At 43.3% G+C, this 22,453-nt stretch overlaps 1 protein-coding gene across 1 annotated transcript in view; it reads right to left on the bottom strand.

Annotated features, from left to right (window-relative positions):
* The window catches only part of LRRCC1 (leucine rich repeat and coiled-coil centrosomal protein 1), a 154,074-nt gene that overhangs the window by 67,030 nt on the left and 64,591 nt on the right, over window positions 1-22,453 (bottom strand). The window contains exons 10-11 of the mRNA XM_030216082.1: window positions 18,408-18,612; window positions 14,615-14,754 (exon numbers count right to left, since the gene is read on the bottom strand). Of these exons, the coding sequence (XP_030071942.1) occupies window positions 14,615-14,754; window positions 18,408-18,612 (345 nt within the window). The remainder of the gene's footprint in view (window positions 1-14,614; window positions 14,755-18,407; window positions 18,613-22,453) is intronic.

Here is a 22,453-nt window from a genome sequence, read left to right as displayed (position 1 = left end):
AGCTTAAAGCTTTCAAACAGGTATAAAAAGCAACGGCCAAAATCAGAAGGATGCTTGGGTGCATAAAGAGAGGCATGACCAGCAAGAAAAAGGAAGTGAGTGCTGTTGTATAAGTCTCTGGTGAGGCCTCATTTGGAGTACTGCGTGCAGTGCTGGAGACTGCACCTACGGAAAAATATAAACAGGATGGAGTCGGTCCAGAAGGCAGCTACGAAATTAGTAAGCTGTCTAGAACGCAAAAATTATAGGGACAGGCTTATGAACCTCAACATGTATACACTGGAAGAGAGGAGGGAGAGAGGAGACATGATAGAGACGTTTAAATATCTCAAGGGCATTTATGTACAGGAAGAGAGCCTTTTTCAAATGAAGGAGAGCTCTGGAATGAGGGGGCATACGACAAAGGTAAGAAGGAACAGGCTTAGGAGTAACCTAAGGAAGTATTATTTCGCAGAAAGGGTGGTGGAGGCGTGGAATGGCCTCCCGGTGGAGGTGGTGGAGTCGAGGACTGTTCAGAATTTAAAATGGCATGGGATAAGCATGTGGGATCGCTTAAGAACAGGAAGAAATAGGAGTTACAGAGGATGGGCAGACTGGATAGGTCATATGGCCTTTATCAAACGTCATGTTTCTATGTTTAGTCCTACCAGAACAGTCCTGACTAGTGGTTTGTGTCCATCTATCAGCGGATGGAGACTGAGTGAATCACTCCTTAAGAGTATCGTGTAGCATGAAATGTTCAGTATTTTGAATAGCTAACAATGGTGCTTATACCTGTACTGTTAATCCACTCAATACATTAAAAAATGCTCCTTCATATAAGGCATACAGATATAAAGGAGACACACGCTCTACTAACATATAGATATTTCACTGAATCAGGAGGCACATAGGTTAGGATGAATGAACAGTGTGCAAGCTACAAAATGCTTGTGAGAAAAGGTCTGAAATAAACCAGACAAAAGAGTAGCAGCACCATAATGTGAAAGAAAATTAAGGTGAGTATCTGGACTGGTCTGGTAGGACTAAAGGAAAGAAAATTATCAAGTAAGATATAATTTCTCCTTTCTTTTCATCCATACCAGACCAGTCCAAACTAGTAGGATGTAGCAAAATAGTATCCAGTTTGGGTGGGAATAGAACAAAAATGAAATAACCGCAAAGGAAGAAAGACCCTGCATTGTGCGTGTGTTTTTTTAAAGAAAAAAATCCCCTTACAACAATAGAGACACGAAGGTGGCTACCGACATAAGAGCAGACAGGAAGCCGCCAACACAAGGGCAGACAGGCAGCTGCTATTCCAAAACAAGAGAGAGGATCTGTCAATATGAGGCCAGAGGGACGAATGCCATGATGAGGCTGACAGGCATCTGCTACCATAAGGCTATACCCCATGCAAGCGCTCAACACTCTTGCAACATTTTAAACTTATATATATATATATATATATATGCGTTTGCATGGGGTATAGCCTTATGGTAACAGATGCCTCTATATAGATAGATAGATAGATAGATACACATAGTGCAATCCTCTTAAGTGCAAGGGTCTGGGACCAAAGAAATACATGCAGTTAACCGGAGCATGCACTTAACCGCTGTGACCCAAAGAAGCTTGACAAACGAATGTTTCATGCTATGTGGAGGCTAAGACGCATACGATGCCTCCTTACCAGAGCCCTATTCCGTACCCTTGTGCACTGGCTGGTTCTCTCCCATCTGGATTACTGTAGCGGAATTTATGCATGCTGCAAGATCTCCTTACTGAAAAAGTTCCAGACAGTCCAGAACACTGCTGCGAGACTGATTCTAGGAGAACGTCGTTATGCTCATGCCGAGCCTCTTCGCTTCAGGCTCCACTGCCTACCTGTACAGGAGTGCATCACTTTTAAGCTCTGCTCCTTAACCCACAAAATCATCTATGGGTTGGCTCCTGAGTACATGCTCCCATTGATCAACCTTCCTTCCAGAAATGCCACGCCTGCTGCACGGACGTATCTCCACCTACACTTCCCAACTTGTAAGGGAGTCAAGTAGAAAAGGATTTTCACCTCTTCCTTCCGCTACTGGGGCCCTAAATCCTGGAACGCTCTCCCGCAGCACCTTAAAGCACAAGTGGACCACGGCCTTTTCAAGAAGCTGCTGAAAACCCACTTCTTTACTAAAAGCTACACCCCTAGTTACTCCGCAATATGATAACCCCCTCCTGATCCCCACCCTGCTCTGCCTTCTGTTGCTAGTTATTTTTTTTCCCACCGTCTATCCTCTGTCTCCTCTGCACTGTCTTTCAGTTTGTTTGTATATCTGCCTAATTTTTGTAAGCCACATTGTGCCTGCATGAGTGGGAAAATGTGGGATATAAATGTACAATAAATAAATAAACATATGTACAGTACTGTTTATTATACGTACAGTATACAGTCTCCGTTAACTGACGTTATACAGTCTCCGTTAACTGACGTAAGGCTTACTTGAAGTAATCAGTCATAGTCCTCTGTACACTCTTGTGTCTGTGAGTTCCATAGACTACGTCTGCCAGACGGTAAAAAACGTCATAGCACTGACATCCAGTGGCCTCCAGATAGACCCGCACAGTGTTGAGACTCTCCAGCGCTCTTGCAAAAGTGACAGGAGGTTGTTGAATTTCGTCAGCATGTGCCTCGCTGCTCATTTCATCATCTGTTTCATCATCAGCCATTGCCTGCGTGTAGGCGCATATCTGGACATCAGTGCTGTCGTCAGCTGTTTGTAGACTGTAATCAACAGCTACATAGTGATGAAACTCCTCTTCAGTAACACAGGCTGGGATGTCAATAACCTGTTCATCTGACGCATTTGCAACAGCTGCATCTGTTTCGTCCCTCTCCACATCCTTAACAAAGCTTGCCTGCTTGTAGCAGTTCACAATGGTTGCCTGTGTAACATGATTCCAGGCTTCTTCCTGCATAAGTAGGGAATCCAACAGTGATAGATTACGAGCCAGTTCAACAGCACGTTTATCCTTGCCAGTCTGGTCATCCATAATGCTCATCAGACGACGTAGCACAAGAGCCCGATAATGTTATTTGAAATTGGCTAGACAGCCTGACATCATCACTGTGTGCAGCACAATTATCACAAAGCAACAAAATCTGATGCTTTTGTGCCCGCATTCTAGTGTCTAACTTCTTTAGCCACTGGTTCCAAATTTCCCCAGTCATCCCTGAATTTGCGTTAGCCTTGTATGACACAGGAAGTTGCTTAACATTCTTGAAGCAACGGGGCTGTTTGCTGTTCCCAATGACGAGTGGTTCCAACTTCTCACTCTCATCCATATTGCAGCAAAGGAAGATCGTCAGTCTTTTTAATTCCTGTAGCTTCGGCTTGTTTGACTGCAAGTGTTCCATCAGGAATCGCTCGCCAGTACAGACCGTTTTCGTCAGCATTGAAAATGTCATGAGGTGCAAACTCGTTCAAGATGGTAGGAAGAACTGAAACAACCCAATTTTCAGCACCAAAGTCATCAGCATCTTGTTTTTCACCTTGCTGTTTCTTGAATTTTATGTTGTTCCTCTCCTTCCATCTTTCCAACCACCCAACAGTGGCTGTGAATTCAGTTAGTCCAAGACTTTCAGCTAGCTGATTAGCTTTCTCCACAAGCAGTGGACCACTGACAGGAAACTGTCTGCTCCTGACTCGAGAAAAACACCGAAGAACATCTTCTACCTCCTCAGCTTTTCCCACCCGTTTTCGTTTCCGTTGTGGATTTGTATTGTTTTGCCAGTCTTCCACAAGCTGGTCTTTCTGCTTCAAGACACATGAGGTGGGTGGAAGGGGAGATCAGGGAGGACACTGGGCATGGAGCACCTATGAGCAGTGCTTCCTCTTTCATAGCTATACTCGCATGCTGTCAGAACAATTCATGACCACCTAAACTTCAGGAAATCATTAAAAACTCACCTCTTCAAAAAAAGCCTATCCCTCCGATCCAACTTAACCCCCCACACCCAGCAACACAACATAATCAAGGATCGCACTGGACAACTTACCGCCACTATTCCCCTTGACCCAATGACGCCTGACTCACACCTATATCATCTGACCACAGCACAATTTTGTATTTGTTATCAACCGTAACAGCAAATGCCTTTACGGTACTTGTAAGCCACATTGAGCCTGCAAACAGGTGGGAAAATGTGGGGTATAAATATAACAAATAAATGATTGGTCCAGGGTAGAGGAGAGGTGGATGCTCACCACAGCCTATAAAACCACGCTACAAAGAAACTCTGGAAAACTAGGCATGCTTGGAAAGAGAGTTTCAGATCCGTCCAATGGCCTATTTTTTTCCCGAAGGGGGTGTTCTCCCCCCTTCATATAAACTATTCTCTCTTTGTTCTGTGACCTTTGTATAAGGAATAAACTTTTCTTCCTCCTTTTTCTCTTTATATAATTAGTCTGATTACTTATAATTACCAGAGGTACTGATGTTAGATTTTGTAAGTTTGTTATAACTTGCCACTGATATCTGATGCTGTGCTGGTGGGTGAGTAATAAAAGACTTTTAATTCTCTGATTCCTGTCCAATTTTTCTATAATATTTTGTAAGATGTTTAGAGAACAGCAAACAAATGCGCAGCCTAGTACACTCTTTCTGTGAGTTTTGGTCCTGAACAACTTTCGTAGGGTTCTGTATTACTTCATAATATGTCTGGTACCAGAGAGGGTTTAAGATGATGTTACTGAGAAGTAAACAGTACCATTTTTAATATGTTGAGTTCTATGGCAAAATGTCCTAGTTCTACTCTCCATGCACCCATTGTTAGGCAAGAGAGATTTCCATGGATGCAGAATATAAGTTTACAATTAACGTGACAGTGCAGAGTTAGTATACTTTAATGAGGGTCCTTGGCTACAAAATTTAACTGCCACAAGTTTTCCTGAGTATAACCACAGTTGAAGGTTTACCTAGTATGTCAGATACTCCTGGACTGGCCCTGACTGTTCTTCTTTTGGGGCACTAACAAAAGAACATGAAAAAGTCGACCATGTAGCTTTTCTATTAAAATTATAGATGCTTCCATGAAATTACTAGAATAAGATCCAGAAAGAAATAAAAATAATGGAAAAGCTTCTCTAATCTGAAAATGAACTTTTTCTTAAACTACTTATGGAACTATATAGTATATGCATCAGACTCAAGTGTTTTATGTGCAGAGAGAAAGTTAATGGCTTGTTCCATTTCCTTTTGCATAATAGGAGCAGCCAAAAGTCTTGTCGATATAGAGGCTTATTTTCAAAGCACATAGACTTACAAAGTTGCTTTAAAAATGAACCACATAATGTACAAAAACTCAACTCAAAAGTGAATATCTTAATTGATCAATATAATTAAGTAAAACTGTATACAGTTTAGAAATGTCTCCTTCATTAAACACCAGTTTAATGCCTTATTCTCTGTGATCTTACGTGCTGAGTTACAAGACAACCCACTTTATTTTCCATATAATAGTGTAACCCATGTCTCACCATAAAGTTCTGGGCATCAGCGAGCCCTTCGTGTCAGCAACCAAACCAGGATCACTACAAAAGTTTTATTTCCTTAATGAGCTGGGCGTAGGTCAGGGTCAGGCTTGATCCTGATAGGCCGTAGGGTTTTCAGCCTCACTTATACTGTCTGGGAGCAAAGGAACTTCACTCTCACTCCAAAGAAACTCTCCACTCCAGGATTTGTATTTTATGCAAAACAGAACTTTACTGGAATGCTGCAAGAGACAGATATCCAAACTTCATACTTTCTTTGTAACAAAACAGTTTCTTATATATCCAAAAGTTCAATTTGCTGAAATTGGTTTTTGTGCCAATTCAAGACTCTTGGTGTAAGTCTTAACTACTTGTCTCTCTCTATAAATCCTAGGGTATTTACATGTTTATAACACCACCAGTCCTCCAAAACCCATCCTTTCTGGAAGAACAATCCAAGGCTGTCCTTGCAGTGCTTTCTGTAGCAAACTGTTCTGCTGGACCCACTCAGGATCAGAACTCCCTGACTATCCTTCCTCCAGAGGGGCACTTCCACGAGCTACTGCCTCTGGTACCAAACAGGTTCTTTCCTGTTCTGCTCCCGAGCTGGGTTAACCCTTTCTACCTACCCGGAGCACTCCTCACAATCCAGTTAATGCTTTTGTTGGCAAAAAACCTTCTCTTAATTCAGCCTTAGGTTTATTGGACACCCCCTCTCCTCACAGGTCCTGGCAGGGGTGAAGGCAATCAGAGACCATGTGCTCACTAATCCTATCATTTTTATAACCTCCCAACTATACCACCTACTGTCAGTTACTCTTTGCTAATCCTTTCTCTGGGCTAGGCTCTTCCCCTCCCATCCACACTGCTATCCCTCCCCCCCCCCCCCCTCCCCAGTAACTCTGGAGAGTTCTACAGCAGTCTAGTAATCCCCTGAGGAAATTTCCAAACTCAGTTTACCAGGGGATTACAACAGCAAGTGTTCTGCATAAAAAAAAAAGTTACCTGTTTTTGCTCAACAGTTTATTATAATGATACTTCAAGAAGACCAAGTGCATTAAAATGAAGATACATACCTATAAAAGGTATTCTCCGAGGACAGCAGGCTGATTGTTCTCACGTCTAGGTGACGTCCATGGCAGCCCCAGGAACGGAAATCTTCCCTAGCAACAAAAGGTTTGCTAGAGCCTTCGAGCGTGCGGGTGCGCGCACCGAGTGGGCATCTTCCCGAGAGCCCCAATCAGTTCGATAACAAAGCAATAACAAGGAGAAGGACAACTCCAAAGGGGAGTTGGGCGGGTATGTGAGAACAATCAGCCTGCTGTCCTCGAAGAATACCTGCTACAGGTATGTATCTTCATTTTCTCCAAGGACAAGCAGGCTGCTTGTTCTCATGACTGGGGTATTCCTAGCCCCCAGGCTCACTCAAAACAACAAAGAAAGGGCAATTGGGCCTCGCAACAGTGAGGACATAACAAGGACTGACCTACAAAGAAACATCTAACAAAGAGTGCAGCCTGGAACAGAACAAAAAAGGGCCTAGGGGGGTGGAGTTGGATTCTAAACCCCGAACAGATTCTGCAGCACCGACTGCCCAAACCAACTGTCGCGTCGCGAATCCTGCTGAAGGCTGTAATGAGATGTGAATGTGTGGATAGAAGACCACGTCGCAGCTTTGCAAATCTCTTCTATAGTGGCTGACTTCAAGTGAGCCACCGATGCTGCCATGGCTCTAACACTATGAGCTGTGACATGACCCGCAAGATTCAGCCCAGCCTGGGCATAAGTGAAGGAAATGCAATCTGCTAGCCAATTGGAAATGGTGTGTTTCCCGACAGCAACTCCCCTTCTGTTGGGATCAAAAGAAACAAACATTTGGATGGACTGTCTGAAGGGGCTTGTCCGCTCCACATAAAAGGCCAATGCTCTCTTGAAGTCCAAGGTGTGCAACTGACGTTCAGCAGGGCGGGTATGAGGACGGGGAAAAAATGTTGACAAGACAACTGACTGGTTCAGATGGAACTCCGACACCACCTTCGGCAAAAACTTAGGGTGCGTGCGGAGGACTACTCTGTTATGATGAAACTTGAGATAAGGAGCATGCACTACCAGGGCTTGGAGCTCACTGACTCTACGAGCTGAAGTAACAGCCACCAAGAAAATGACCTTCTAGGTCAAGTACTTCAGATGGCAGGAATTCAGCGGCTCAAAAGGAGACGTCATCAGCTGGGTGAGAACGACGTTGAGATCCCATGACACTGGTGGAGGTTTGCCAGGGGGCTTTGACAAAAGCAAACCTCTCATGAAGCGAACAACTAAAGGCTGTCCAGATATAGGCTTACCTTCTACACGGCGATAAGAACTAATCGCACTAAGATGAACCCATACTGAGTTGGTTTTAAGACCAGACTCTGATAAGTGTAGAAGGTATTCAAGCAGGGACTGTGTAGGACAAGAGCGAGGATCTAAGGCCTTGCTATCACACCAGACGGCAAACCTCCTCCATTTGCAAGAGTAACACCGTCCAGGAGACCCGGAAGAATGGCTCGGATGAACTCATCCAGAGTCGCTGTCAAGAAAGGCTGCGGGGTCGGTGCAGAACTCAGTGTCAAAATCCGTGGAGGTTGAGGAAGCGGTACCAGGCTGTCAGGAGACCGATGCAGCGACATCTCTTGAATGGAGGGTGAATGGTCCTCCCGGCGTCAACGCTTCACGGGTGCCGAATCCTTCGACACCCCGGAGCTCCCAGTACCGTGTCTTGAAGGAGACCAATGACGATGCTTCTTAGCCTTCACTCGATGCACGTCATCGATACTCCTCGGTACCAACGAGGAGGGCATGGAATCTACACGCCTCCTCGGGGCTGGGTCCGAGAGTGGTCGGTCCCGGTGGGCCTGTCCAGAAGCAGTCTTTGAGACAGGTGGAGACCCACTCGACGGCTCACTGCTCCCAGCGTGTGATGGTCTCTGGACAGCCATTACCTGCGCTTCTGATGTCGATGTCGAGGAACCGGACGAAGCTCCGAAAAGTCGGTCCCAAAGAGCTTGTCTCGACGCCTGTGTCCGCTTTTTCAATCTAAGACACAACTTGTATGCGTCTGGGCGACGGTTGGGCCCTAGGCACTGAAGACACTATGCGTGGGGGTCGGTACCTAAGATTGTCCAGTTGCACCGAGTACACTTCTTGAAGCCGCTGGGAGTCCTCGATGACATGGACGGAAAAACAGCGGCGGCGAAGTCAAAATCCTCAATTGTGCCAAGAAAAAAGGCACAAAAATAGGAAGCGCTTTTGCGCGGCCTAAGAGGGCCGCAGCGAAAACGAAAAAAAAACTTAAGGGACCAAAACTAAGGAATAAGGGTTCCTTTTTTTTTTTTTAAATGGATAAACTGGCTAATAAACAAAAAGGGAGAGAAACAAATCGCGAAAAAGACGCGAAAAAAACCGAAGGCTCTTTCACTGGGCTATGGAGGGAGACCAACAAGCAGCCACCCTCTACCGCGGAAAAAGAAAGAACCGATCAGCTCGAAAGCTCTAGCAAACTTTTTGTTGCTAGGGAAGATTTCCGTTGCTGGGGCTGCCGTGGACGTTACCCAGTCGTGAGAACAAGCAGCCTGCTTGTCCTCGGAGAATATACTATTATTTTTAGAAACTATACATTGTTTCTCTAATAAAGATATATTTGTAATGGCTTGAAAATTTGACTTAATGTCCAAGCTAGAAAAACTGTTATTTCCTCCATAGGTGGGATGCACAGAGAGAAGCCTGCAGGGTTGGTGTACGCAGATGTCCATCTCTTCTGCCACTAGTGAAGATGCTGAAGTACAGCGGGGAGGGGGGTGCTGCTGGGCCACAGATTGGGGGCAAATGCTGGATCCAGGAGCAGAGGAGAAGGAGAGAGGGAAGAAAAGCGGCTGATGCTGAACTGTTGTGGGGGTCAGACAGGAGCTACGGCATTGCTTGCAATTCAGTTTCTATTTTTCTTGTTTGCTATACGTGCAGAGTCTGAATTCTTGAAGTTCCAATTCAGGTTTTTTTTTGCCGTCATGTCTCTATTCCAGTATTCTGCTAGCATGTAATTTCTGTGTAGAGATCTGCAGCAGTCAAGTCCCCTCCCCCCCCCCCCCCCCCACTACGTGGTCTATAGGAGTTCTAGGGCCCAGTATAATATTTACAGTGCTGTCTTTTCATGGATAAGTTTGCTCCTCTTTGAGTCCTGGGAATTAGTTCTGTTATGATATCTGAGTGTGCGTCTGCACGCTTCCGCATACAGTTCAAATTTCTCTTACTGACCTTTAAATGCATCCATTCTGCAGCCCCCCATTACCTCTCCACTCTCATCTCTCCCTACATTCCTCCCCGTTAACTCCGCTCACTGGACAAATCTCTCTTGTCGTCCCCCTTCTCCTCCACTAACTCCAGACTTCGTTCCTTTTCCCTCGCGGCACCTTATGCCTGGAATAGACTTCCTGAGCTTGTACGTCTAGCTCCATCTCTACCTGTTTTCAAATCTATGCTGAAAACCCACCTTTTCACCACTGCTTTTGGCTCCTAGCCACTACTCAATTGCCCTCCCCTTGTTCCTTCTCACCCAGTACTTCCCTCGCCCTTGTCTTGTCTGTCTGTATTTTTAGAATGTAAGCTCTATTGAGCAGAGACTGTCTCTCTGTATCAGGTGTTCAGCGCTGCGTGCGTCTGGTAGCGCTATATAAATGCTAATAATAATAATAGAGTTCTGCAATGGAGGGATTGTGTATTGGCCTTACTGAGTTTACATCAAAACGTTTTAGTTATAACATCAGATGGAGTTTTAGAACAAGATGCAAGATCTGATGTGTGTTGAAGTGGTTGTCTGATCACGTTTAAATTATAAGACAGTGCCTTGTGAGGTTTTTTTTGTTTTTTAATATAGCTGAATTGTTTCCATAGATGTGTTTCAAAATATAGAACCCCCCCAACCCACCCATTTCTTATTAATAGCTGGAGAGAATACATGTCCAGCTATCCAGTTGACTAAGTTTCCTACTGGCAGAGAAGGCAAATAGGGTCTTGAAGCATCACATCAACCTGCTCTCATTAATTATAATCACTTCATCAAAAGGAGAAAGGTTTGTATGTTCATTAATGTTCAATGAACAAAGGAAGAAGTACCAGGAGCCTTCAACAACAGACAGAGGGTGTTCAAAGCTTTGAACAGCCTCTCTCTGTTGTTGTCTGACATTAATGTTCAATGGAAATATAAACATTTGAATTCCTATTATTACATTAGGGACTAGATTCTATATATGGCACCTAAAAAAAAAAAATCTGTGCTGAAAAAAATAGCGCTTAGTGCTATTCTATAAACCGCGCTTAAAGTTAGATGCAGTTTATAGAACAGCGCAACCATTTACACCAATGAAAACTTGGTGTAAATCCCCACATGTAAATTAGGCGCAGATCCCTAATTCTATAACACATAAATTTTAGGAACGCTCCTGACCCACCCATGCTCTTCCCATGGCCATGCCACACTAGAATCCACACATTAGAATTTGCGCGCACCTCTATAGAATACACCTAAAAAGATGTGCGTATAAATTCTAATTATTGACAATTGGTGCCGATAATTGCTTGTTAGTGCCCAATTATCAGCACTAATTGGCTCATTATTCAATTAAGTTGCATGCACAAATTGGACACGTAAGCAAATTTGTGCATGCAACTCACAGCGCCATATATAAAATCAGAGGTAAACACATTTTACCAAAATCTGAATTTTGCTCTTTACTAGTGTTTACAAGACCTTTCCCACCCTTCTCTCAGTTACCTTCCAATTTTTAACTTCCAAAGAAAACCTAACAAGTACAACATGCACCTATATGAAAAGATACGATTTCTGGATGCTTTTTCATCTAGGCCAACAAATTGAGCCCTCAAAATTAAGATGACCTTATGACTTCTTAGAGAACTAAACCCCTACTCAGTAACTTCCTGGCTCAAACACATCCAAGAGGAAGAACCACCCAAAGGTGGAGGCAAACGTAGTTAGACATAAGAGAGTAGGGAGTACGATGAGGCTTCCAAACACAAAACCCAGGGGGCTCAAGCCCAAAACAAGGAGTTTATTGCATCAGTTGCACCATCCTCTATAAGCTCCAGCTCCTGCCTTTAAATTTCACCAGAAACAGTCACTGCCCACCTCCAGGCACAGATTAAACTGATTTTCAAAGTATTTGATAATAGCCCAAAAAATCTTGCAGCACTACAGAGTACAAATATATACTAATTTATATTAATCTGCATACATGCCTTGTTGAATAGCCTGTAGTGTGAATCTAGGTCCATAAGTTGCGGCCTCATGGCCAGAAACAGCATCCTTTTCTGGGCAGTCAATTTTGTCAATTCAGGCAAAATAAGGATTTTTTTTTTGTACACCGAAATATAACACACTATTTTCACTAAGCAGTTGCCAAGATATCCAAACTGAGAGGAGTTTCACAACAGTCGGACTTGAGTATTTTGCATTAGAGATTGGACATGCGGGCACACGATCTGCCTGTTCTGTGGAGGGACTTCTTAGTAAATATTAAGCAAATTTGCTATTACGTCTTCTAAAACATTTCACCTTATCTATTCCCTCTAGCATTTCAAAAATTCTTGTATCACTCCTTCTGTTTTGATTAGCAAGATCTTGTAGCTCAGCCTGAAACTTCTGTATTGTAGCTGTACTCAGACACTTCTTGTGAACTGCATTCTAACGTTACTGTTCTCTACTATTACTACTACTTCCCTGATGGTGTGACAAACTGCGTCCTAGATAGAAGAATATCTATCTAATAGAGATAACCAACGTCCACAAGAGAATCCAATGTTAGTATTCCAAACAAAATGCAGGGGGAGTGGTGTGCAGTTCTGAAGACTGTCATAATAAGTTAGGCACATTTTTTTTTTTAAAGACTGGAGTAAATAAAAATATTGTACGTTTCCTAATCAAAAATTGCATTTTTTGTAAGTTTTTCTAATGTCCTGTTGCTGCTATGTGATACTTATTCCTCATTAGAATTTTAGGTTTTCACTTTCTTTCATGTCATCCAGTATATAAACCTCAGTGAGAACCCCAGGCTCTCTGTTGGAAGCAAGATACTGGGCTAGATGGACTATTGGTCTGACCCAATATGGCTATCCTTATGTTATGTTCTTAAATCTCGAACAGTGGTATTTTTGCATGCTAGGAAGAATCCTGTAACTCTTGATGGAAAAGTACCTTAATGTTAACTTTAACCAGCTGGCCTAAACTGCTACTTATCTCTTCATTATTTTGTTGTTTTATTTCCTTAGAGATAATATTTGAATCTTGTCTCTTTATACTGTGGGCGGGTTTTTTTTGTACTTTTTTGTTTGTATTTCTGATTTCCTTATTTAATATTTGAATTTCTGTCTCATTCAGAGGGTTCATGATTGTAAAATTTAAATTTGATTATAAATAAAAAAATTAAAATGTGCACTATATTTAACAACTTTTTTTTAAGGTGTAAGTATATAAAATGTATAACTCTTGATGCAATAATGTAGTACTATGCAAATATATCTGGAGATAAAAGTCTACTAAGGCAAAACATGTACTAAAATTAGTGTAAATATGAGCACTACACAAAACACATCATTTTACAATACTTTTTTTTAAAATTTAATTATTTGTATCCCACATTTTCCCACCTATTTGCAGGTTCAATGTGGCTTACATAATACCGTAAAGGCGTTCGCCAACTCCAGTAGAGAAACAATTACAAAATGATGTTGTGATCGAATAAGGTTCATGTGTTAGGTTCATGTGTTACAGGCACATTAGAGAATCGTAGAGAGGAAGAGTTAGGTAGTGAACATTATGAGCTTTGGTTTCGTTGTGTTGCAGGGTTCAGGCATTTATTACAGCCCCCTTCCCTGTAAACAGATACCATCCTTATTTTCCTAGCACCGAAGTCATCCACCTTTTTCCAGCCCCCTTCCTGCACCCACATATAACATCCACCTTTTTGCTAGCCCCCTGCACCCATACACCATCAATAATGTTTCAAGCTTCCCCCCCCCCCTCCCGCACCCAACACCATCTACAGATATCCAACAAAAGGCAAGGAAGTCAGGGAACATCCAGTGGAAGTGATTAAAAATACAAGTGAACCAACATCAGTAGTCAAGTAAACATAACCTACACACACTAATTTTACTACCATTTTGAATGTCAAAAAACTGATGGCACTCTGGTAGAGCCTAGGATTCCCAAGCTACAGCAAAGAGCAACTCTAACCTTCCCATCCACTAAGCCCTCCCATTCAATCCACCTACCCACTGAATCCCCAAATATACTAAGGGTCAGTAAGGTACATTAATGGTTTGAGGGTCTCTGTGGTGCTCTTCACCCACTGAGACCTCAAACCACTATTTCACTTCATTGAGCACCCTCCCCAACCCATTAAAGTATCCATATGCTCGTCAAACACTACCATACCCACAAGATTTGGAGGATCAGTGGATGGGTGAGCTCAGTGTCGGAATCTATTGGGGATGGAGGGATCAGTAGTTAGGAAGGCTAGAATAGGAGGTTTGTGATAGATAGGAGGTTCCAAAACCTGGAGGCACCCCAGCCAGTTATGTTTTCAGGATACCCACAATAAATATCCATGAGAGACTGACATGCTGAGGAGGCAGTGCATCCAAATCTCTCTCATGAATATTCATTGTGGATATCCTGAAAACCTGATTGGCTGGGGTGCCTCCAGGACCAGGTTTGGGAACCACTGCTCTAATCTCTGTGTTAGAGGTCCTGGGGCAGTCCTTCTGGCTCAGGGAATCTAAATCAGAGGTCTCATAACTCAGGGGTCTCATACCTGGTTATCTCACTGTTTACCCTGGTTTTGTAAGACTGGAAATGTAGCTCCTAGATCAGAAATGCAAAAACTCACATTTATGGAGATAGAGTTTATAGTGCTTTGCCAACATATTCCTGGATGCAACAGTTCACCCTTGTCCAGGAAACTGAAGTTCTGAAGCCCTCCCCTACACCCCACCCCCCCAATACCCAAGAGCAGGAGATCCAGGACCATGCTGGCACAGCACCAAAGACTTATGTGTAATACCTGTGTGCTTGCTCTCTTGATGAAAACAGTTCTTGAAGTTGCTGTACCTTCTCTTTATATTGTTTAACAGATATTCGGAGTAAATCTGCTTCTCTCTGAGCAGCTGAGGCTTTCAGCTCAGAATCCTGGATTCGTTTCATCTGTACAAAATATATATAAAATTTTTTTTAATTCTTCAGGGAAACCTTTCCTTTCAAATTAATCATTTCTTTTGTAATAATTAGAAGTCCAAGACAAAGAAAAAGCCTTCACATAACCTAATCTATGGGGGCTGGGTCTCTGGGCAATAGAAGTGATAAGTAGTAGTAGTAGATATGGAAGCCTGCTTCTATTGTGCTTTATGGCTGGCAGCCAGCACATGTGTACATAAATAAATGGGTAGTCTGGTTGGTTGAATTTGTTATTGTCTGTCATCATCTATTACATTATTGTGAGGCCTACGTATTAAGAATTTTCACCATAAACAATAAAAAGCAAAATCCATTTGGTATATGATCCCCAAACTACGGACTATGAGCCAGACCCGATCCCTATTTTTCTGGCCTACTGTGCATTCTTTCCATGGCAGCACCAGGCCCATAAAGCTTTATTTCTGCCCAACTGTAGGTCATGTCACAACTGTAGTGGTAGCAGAAAAGGTGGAATTTCCCAGGCCCTGCTAATGAAATAAGAATCAGCCATACCCAAGAAATGGACAGAGCTTATATGAAGGCCATGTTCCATCATTAGGAGATCAAAGAGGTGAAAAAGGTAATGGTCAAGGAAGCTATGTAAGTTCCAGAATCCACACATTAAATTCCACCTGCCCAAAACCATAGCACCAACACCACAGCTGCTTTCCTCTATGCCCACTGCTGACCATCTGGTATCCAAAATTGTCAGGACCCAAAGCTGACCACCGTCTTAGCATTTGACAGCAGTGAGAAGTAAACAAATAAGCCAATGACTGGCCCTTGCCACATACGCACTACACAAGATGGACTGAATACTGGACATCCCCACAAAAAAGACCAGGCAGAGCTGCTGCTCCACCTTCTTGTCATGGAGCTGCTTCAAAGCTGAACCCCCCCCCCCCCCCCCCGGGACTGGCAAAGTATTCACTTTGGGGACCACTGTGACCACAATGTCCACCCTAGGAAAAAAACAATTCCTTTCAAACTCCTCCAGAGCAAAGGTGATCCAGAGTCCTGGCACATCTAAGGGGACCATCTAGATCTTCCCACTCTTGTCATCATCATGCAAATAAGCGTCTTATGCAAAGGAAAATGCTAAGGGGACCCAGTGAACCCCTCCAGCAGCAGATCCCCTTCAACGGAGTCTGCAGCTGAAGTTCACAGTATACAAATGGCCTTAGTAACCTCATCAATAAGATGAGACAGCTCTGCTCGCCAAAAGAGATGAATCATATGGAATCGCTCCCCTTACCTTCCCAAGATGGGGCGGGGAAACCCGTATTATTGAAACAAGATGGGTGTCCATCTTTCATTTCGATAATACGGTCGGGGATGCCCAAATCTCCACATTTAGGTCGACCTCAGAGATGGTCGTTCCCGGTTTTCGGCGACAATGGAAACTGAGGACGCCCATCTCAGAAACGTACAAATCCAAGCCATTTGGTCGTGGGAGGAGCCAGCATGAGTAGTGCACTGGTCCCCCTCACATGCCAGGACACCAACCGGGCACCCTAGGGGGCACTGCAGTGGACTTCAGAAACACTACCATAGCCCTAAGGGGTGAAGGGGGCACCTAGATGTGGGTACAGTGGGTTTCTGGTGGGTTTTGAAGGGCTCACGTTTACCACCATAAGTGTAACAGGTAGGGAGGGGATGGGCCTGGGTCCACTTGCCTGAAGTGCACTGCACCCACTAAAACTGCTCCAGGGACCTGCTGTCAGGAAGCTGGGTATGACATTTGAGGCTGGCATAGAAGCTGAGTTCTTTTTTTAGGGTGAAAGGGGGTTAGTGACCACTGGGGGAGTAATGGGAGGTTATCCCCGATTTCCTCCGGTGGTCATCTGGTCAGTTCAGGCACCTTTTTGAGGCTTGGTCGCAAGAAAAAATGGAACAAGTAAAGTTGTCCAAGTGCTCGTCAGGGACACCCTTCTTTTTTCCATTATTGGCCGAGGCCGCCCATGTGTTAAGCACGCCCCAGTCCCGCCTTCGCTATGCTTCCGACACGCCCCCATGAACTTTGGTCGTCCTTGCGACGGAAAGCAGTTGAGGACACCCAACATCGGCTTTCGATTATGCCGATTTGGGCGACCCTGGGAGGACGCCTATCTCCCGATTTGTGTCGAAAGATGGGCGCCCTTCTCTTTCGAAAATAAGCCTGCAAGTGCCCTAGGAGTCACAGAAGTGTATGGACCGAGGTAGTATGTCTGCACATTACCATGGTGGTGATATGTTGCAGGGTCTGTAATCTGTCCTCTGGCAAAATTGCCTTTGCTTCCATTGTTTCTAGACAAGTCCTGATGAACTGTAAAAGTTTGAGCTGGACTTTGTATGGACTTTTTTACATCGATAAAGAAGCCCAGATGTTAAAGTATGTCTATGGTGGTGCTTACAAAACACTGCATAGCAAAGTGGGTGATGCAGTCATCTAGTTATAGGAAGAAACAGCTGCCTTGTTTTCTGAGAGCTGCAGCTCCATAGGCCAAGTATTTTATAAAAACTCAAGGGTCGAGGATAGGCTAAATGAAAAACCATAAAACAGTTTTCAGAAACATCCAAAGATACCACACCTTTGATATCTCTATGCCTCTGTTAACTTTATCTTCACCTCAGACCTCAGCGGTGCCGCTTGTCAGTATCGGTAGATTTCTTCATTGACAAGTCTTATGCCCCCAACTCGTCATTGGCCACGTAGGTGTAAGAATATTTATGTAACTTTCCATAATCTTTTTAAGAACCTTTCAATTTTAATCCATCTCTATTAAAACTTTGCATATAGAATAACAACTATACTCATCTTTTTATCTTTATGAGTATGGTTTAACCCAGGAGAATATCGTCTGATATAGACTATGTTTCACCAACCAAAGCTGTATCAAGGCAATCCTCTACATAAGTACATAAGTAATGCCACACTGGGAAAAGACCAAGGGTCCATCGAGCCCAGCATCCTGTCCAAGATAGCGGCCAATCCAGGCCAAGGGCATCTGGCAAGCTTCCCTAAAACCACTGGGTATTAATAAGGCTCCATACTATAGTATTCTTACTCCTACGTGGCCAATGACGAGGTGGGGCATAAGACTTGCCAATGAAGAAATCTACCGATATTGACAAGCGACATCGCTGAGGTCCGAGGTGAAGATAAAAGTTAACAGAAACATAGAGATATCAAGGGTGCCTTTATAACGCAGGCACAACTTGTGTGCCTATGTCTTTCCTGCCAAGGCATCATCATAAAATTACATTTCAGTAGGCCCCCAGTTATGTGTTTTGACATGTGGAGGGCAAAGTGCATCAGGCAACCTTAATGGATAGAAAAAGTAAGGGAAGCTGAAAGCCACAGCAGCATAAGAACTTGGTACAGTAAAGGCCTTTAGGCCTTTCCAGAAAGCTCTGTAAGAACCTGTCTCTTCAGTGCCAACTGCAGTGATCCACTTGTGAGACTCAGTGAATCTACTTGTCTTCAAAGAAAGGAACTTTACAAATGAGAAAGCTCTTCTGAGAGACATATACACCCAAAGGAAAAAACAATCACAAGGAGAACCCCCAATGACCTTTCTGGAGATTTTAATAGACAAGACCCACTATATTCTCATATATCTCCCTTTTAAAATAAACAATACCTCTGTGGCTTGTTGCTGTACTCTTTGAGTATCCATTTTTGATAAGGTTTCTTCCAGACTTCTTAGAGCCTTCTGCTGCTCCTCTTCTTTACTTCTCACCTGAGTGAGCTCATTACCAAGTCTTTCAGTTTCATCTCTCAAATGATGCACAAGACTTTCAAGCTTCACTTTAGCATTCCTTTCTTTCAAAACCAACTCTTTTAGCCTGAGCATTAGAAAAATATTGCATTCTATTAAACCACCATTTTTTCATTCTTCACTTCATACAACAAGACTAGCTGTTAAACAATAGTTATATTTTCCAAATTATATGGCAGACTAGTAGTGTAATATAAAATGGCCCAAGAACTGACGCACAAGGCGAACAAGTCACTTTTTCATCCTATAACTTAGTCTAAGGGGAAAAGAAGTTATGCTATCTGTAGAGGTCTTTGTAGAGATCTGGCCCTGCTAGCACTGTTGGTAGCAGTAGTATTTTTGGAAAGATAACCAAAGGAATTATTGCTATGTTTTTTGCCTCTAATGCTATCTTTTTTTTGTAGTCCCTCTTGGCCTTCTTCATCTGCTCCTTGCATTTGCTTTGACACTCCTTATGCTGCTTCTTGTTATTTTCAGATGGTTCCTTCTTCCATTTTCTGAAGGCGTTTCTTTTAGCCCTAATAGCTTCCTTCACTTCACTTTTCAACCATGCCGGCTGTCTTTTGGAATTCCGTCTTTCTTTTCTAATTCGCGGAATATGTTTGGCCTGGGCCTCCAGAATGGTATTTTTGAACAGCGTCCATGCCTGTTGTACAGTTTTTACCCTCTCAGTTGCCCCCCCCCCCCCCCAAGTTTTTTTTAACCGTTCTTCTCATTTTATCAGTCTCCTTTTTTAAAGTTAAACGCTAATGTATTTGACTTCCTGTGTATAGTTACTTCAAGGTTGATATTAAAACTGATCATATTATGATCACTGTTATCAAGCGGCCCCAGTACCACAACGTCCCTTACCAGATCAAGCGCTCCACTAAGGACCAAGTCTAGAATTTTTCCTTCTCTTGTTGGCTTCTGCAACAGCTGCTCCATAAAGCTCTCCTTGATTTCATCAAGGAATTGTACCTCTCTAGCATGTCCCAGTCTATATTTAGATAATTGAAGTCACCCATTATTATCACATTGCCCATTTTGTTTGATTCTCTGATTTCTTTTATCATTTCTGCGTCTACCTGCTCATCCTGGCGAGGTGGCAGGTTTCGACCTTAGCTCCTATGCGTTGGGAACCTTCCTTTGGTGGACGGCAGCTTCAGGGGCTTTTTTTTTTAGTGATGGGACAGGGTGGGAATGGTATGATTTCAGGATCTGTTTGAGAGGGAGGATGGTACTCCTGTTCAGTATTCTCTGTCAGACTAAGGGACTTTCAGCGAAGGAATTTTTTTTCCCTATTTGCAAATCCAAATTTTTTGTCTGTTCAGGGCTGGCTGTGTCTAATCCTCTGGAGAGGGAACATTTTGAGAACTTGTGGTTAGCCTTGAGGAGGCATCCACGTTCCCTTTCTGTCTTATATCAATATTTTTGAGGGGTGACACAAGCTTCTATTTGCGTTTTGGTACAAGAAAATGCTTATAAAGTTCTGACTCACTGGTATCTCACTGCCTCCTGTCTGCATTCCATTTATCCTATGGTGTCAGATCGATGTTAGTGATGTGAGAAAGCAGTGGGTACTTTTTCATTATATGGTGGGACTTGTGATTTACTACAGATTTTTTTGGAAGAAACTAGGACGGGAGTTGACTAAAGCATTGGGTAGGGTTTTTTAAACTCTCCTCAACTTTGTTTATTGGGCTTGGCGAATTTGGTGGGGTCTTGGTGGCAACAAAAGATTCAACATTTGGGACTGGCTGCTCATTGGAAGAAGCGAATTGGACTTACTGTGCAAGACTGACACTTGAAAGTGTTGTTTCTTGAAGAAATGGCGTGACTTACAGCATTACGTAAAGGACTGTTCGTTCGACAGGCACAAGACTAGTCAAGAATTTTATCCGGGATGGTGGGATTCAGGGGCAAGGGGTGAGGGCTGTGCTTGCAGGGGACATGTGCTGCAGGATGGGGGGATGCTTGGGGTAGGGGGTTGAGGGTTCTACAGGATAACTGATTGCATAGGTTTGGTGTCTTTTTCTCCATTGTTTTATTAGTGATGTTTGGTTTGGCTATGCTGGGGGGGGGCAGTTTAGGCCCCCTGCTTTATATTTTATACTCTTATTCTTCTCCATTGCTGTAGCTTGCCTTCTGCTTGTTTCAAATAATAAAGAATTAAAGTTGGAAAAAAAAGGAGATGCAGTTTAATTGAATACATAACCCAATTTATCTCATTGGGTACAAATAAAGGAACTGAATCTTTGTTCCAGAAACACTGGAATAAATTCTATAAATAGTGCCTAAAAAACATCAGCCCCTGAAAAAACAATTGCAGTTAGCGCTATCCTATAAACAGTGCTTAAATTTAGACACCATTTATAGAATAGCACTTAGTACCAGAAACCACAACTGCATTTAGGCGTCACCATTTACACCAATGAAACCTTGCTGTAAATTCCTGTGCCTAAATTAGGTATGGATCCCCTTTATTCTATAACAACATGCTTAAATTAAAGGAACGCCAGATTCTCCCATGACTCTCCCATGGCTGCGCCCTCTTTTTGGAACCTAAGCTTGGATCCCACACCTAAATCCCATTTCCCATTCTCACTTCCCATCTAGTCCTGCCTAATTATGATCTCACCTATCCACCCTTAATTGTTTGTCCTTGAGATACTCTAAACCCCTGGTTACTTACTGCACATGTATTAATTTGCTTGTTGAACTTATTGTAATTTGTGTTATATTCTGTACATTATTATGTTTTATTCACTTTATTGTTTGTAAGTCACATTAAACTTGAGTCTATTTCAGGCTAATGTGGGGTACAAATGCCATGAATGAATACATACATAAATAAATTTGTGTTATGACTGGGGATGTGTGAGCCCTTGTGCCCCGACTGAGCATGGCGAAGATGGAGTGACACCGCACTTGGTCAGGCAGCCAGACAACCCCTAGCTTCACCTGCACTTAACCAATGCCCCCCAGGAGTTGAGCCCCTGGGTTCGAGTGGCCGGCAGGACTTCTGGAACAAGCGGGGTTGCACGACCACTGACCAGACAGGTGGGCAAACAAACACAGTCCAGAGCCCATAAATGGCAGAGCAAAGAATAGTCAGTAAACAGTCCAAGGTCAAGGCAGGCAGCAACACAACGTGTGGTCAGTAAGCAATCCAAGGTCAGGAACACAGGAAAACACTGGAACAGATGAAGACCACAACCTCTACGCGAATAGAAGCCGAAGCATGGAAGGCCTGGCAACAGGGCTTTAAATAGTGCAGGGATTAGGCTCAACCATGTGCAGCTGTTCCAAGATGACTGCCCCCATCAGCAGAGTAGCACAGCGCCCAAATATGGGCTTCCTTCCTGTTCTCGTAAACAAGATGGCTGCCCCCTCCTGAGCTAGCCAAGATGGCTGCTGTCCTTGCTCCAAGCCGAATGATGGCTGCTGGACTAGGAAACCAAAACATGGCTGATTCCCCTGAGTCAACCAAGATGGCCGTGGTCTTGCTTCAAGCTAGATGACGGCTGCCAGACTTAGGAAACAGAAACTGAAACAGACCTTCCTAAGCCTGATCCTCAGCCCTGAGGAACCCGTGGCCCAAGCCAGTCTGGAGGAGCGCCGAACAGGTGAGGAACGTGACAATTTGTGAATGTAAATTTTAATTAAATCCAATTAGCACCAATTGCTTGTTAATTATCACGCTAATTCACTTGTTATTCGATTAAATTGCACATGCAAATTGGGCACGTGTCCAAATTTACATGCGCAATTTTTAGTGACTATTATAGAATTCAGGGGATTATGTATAAGAAAAGCAAGAAATGGAGTGGGTACGTAAATGGATTTCAGGAAAAAGTACTTCTTACACATACTTGAAGAGACCTTAGATAGCAGAAGGGTAGGGTGGAGAAGGTAAAATTATGTCT

Source organism: Microcaecilia unicolor, chromosome 1, assembly GCF_901765095.1.
Source record: "Microcaecilia unicolor chromosome 1, aMicUni1.1, whole genome shotgun sequence".
NCBI classification, from domain to species: domain Eukaryota; kingdom Metazoa; phylum Chordata; class Amphibia; order Gymnophiona; family Siphonopidae; genus Microcaecilia; species Microcaecilia unicolor.
The sequence above is the reverse complement of the archived record's forward strand: the minus strand, read 5'-3'. Positions and strand labels throughout refer to the sequence as shown.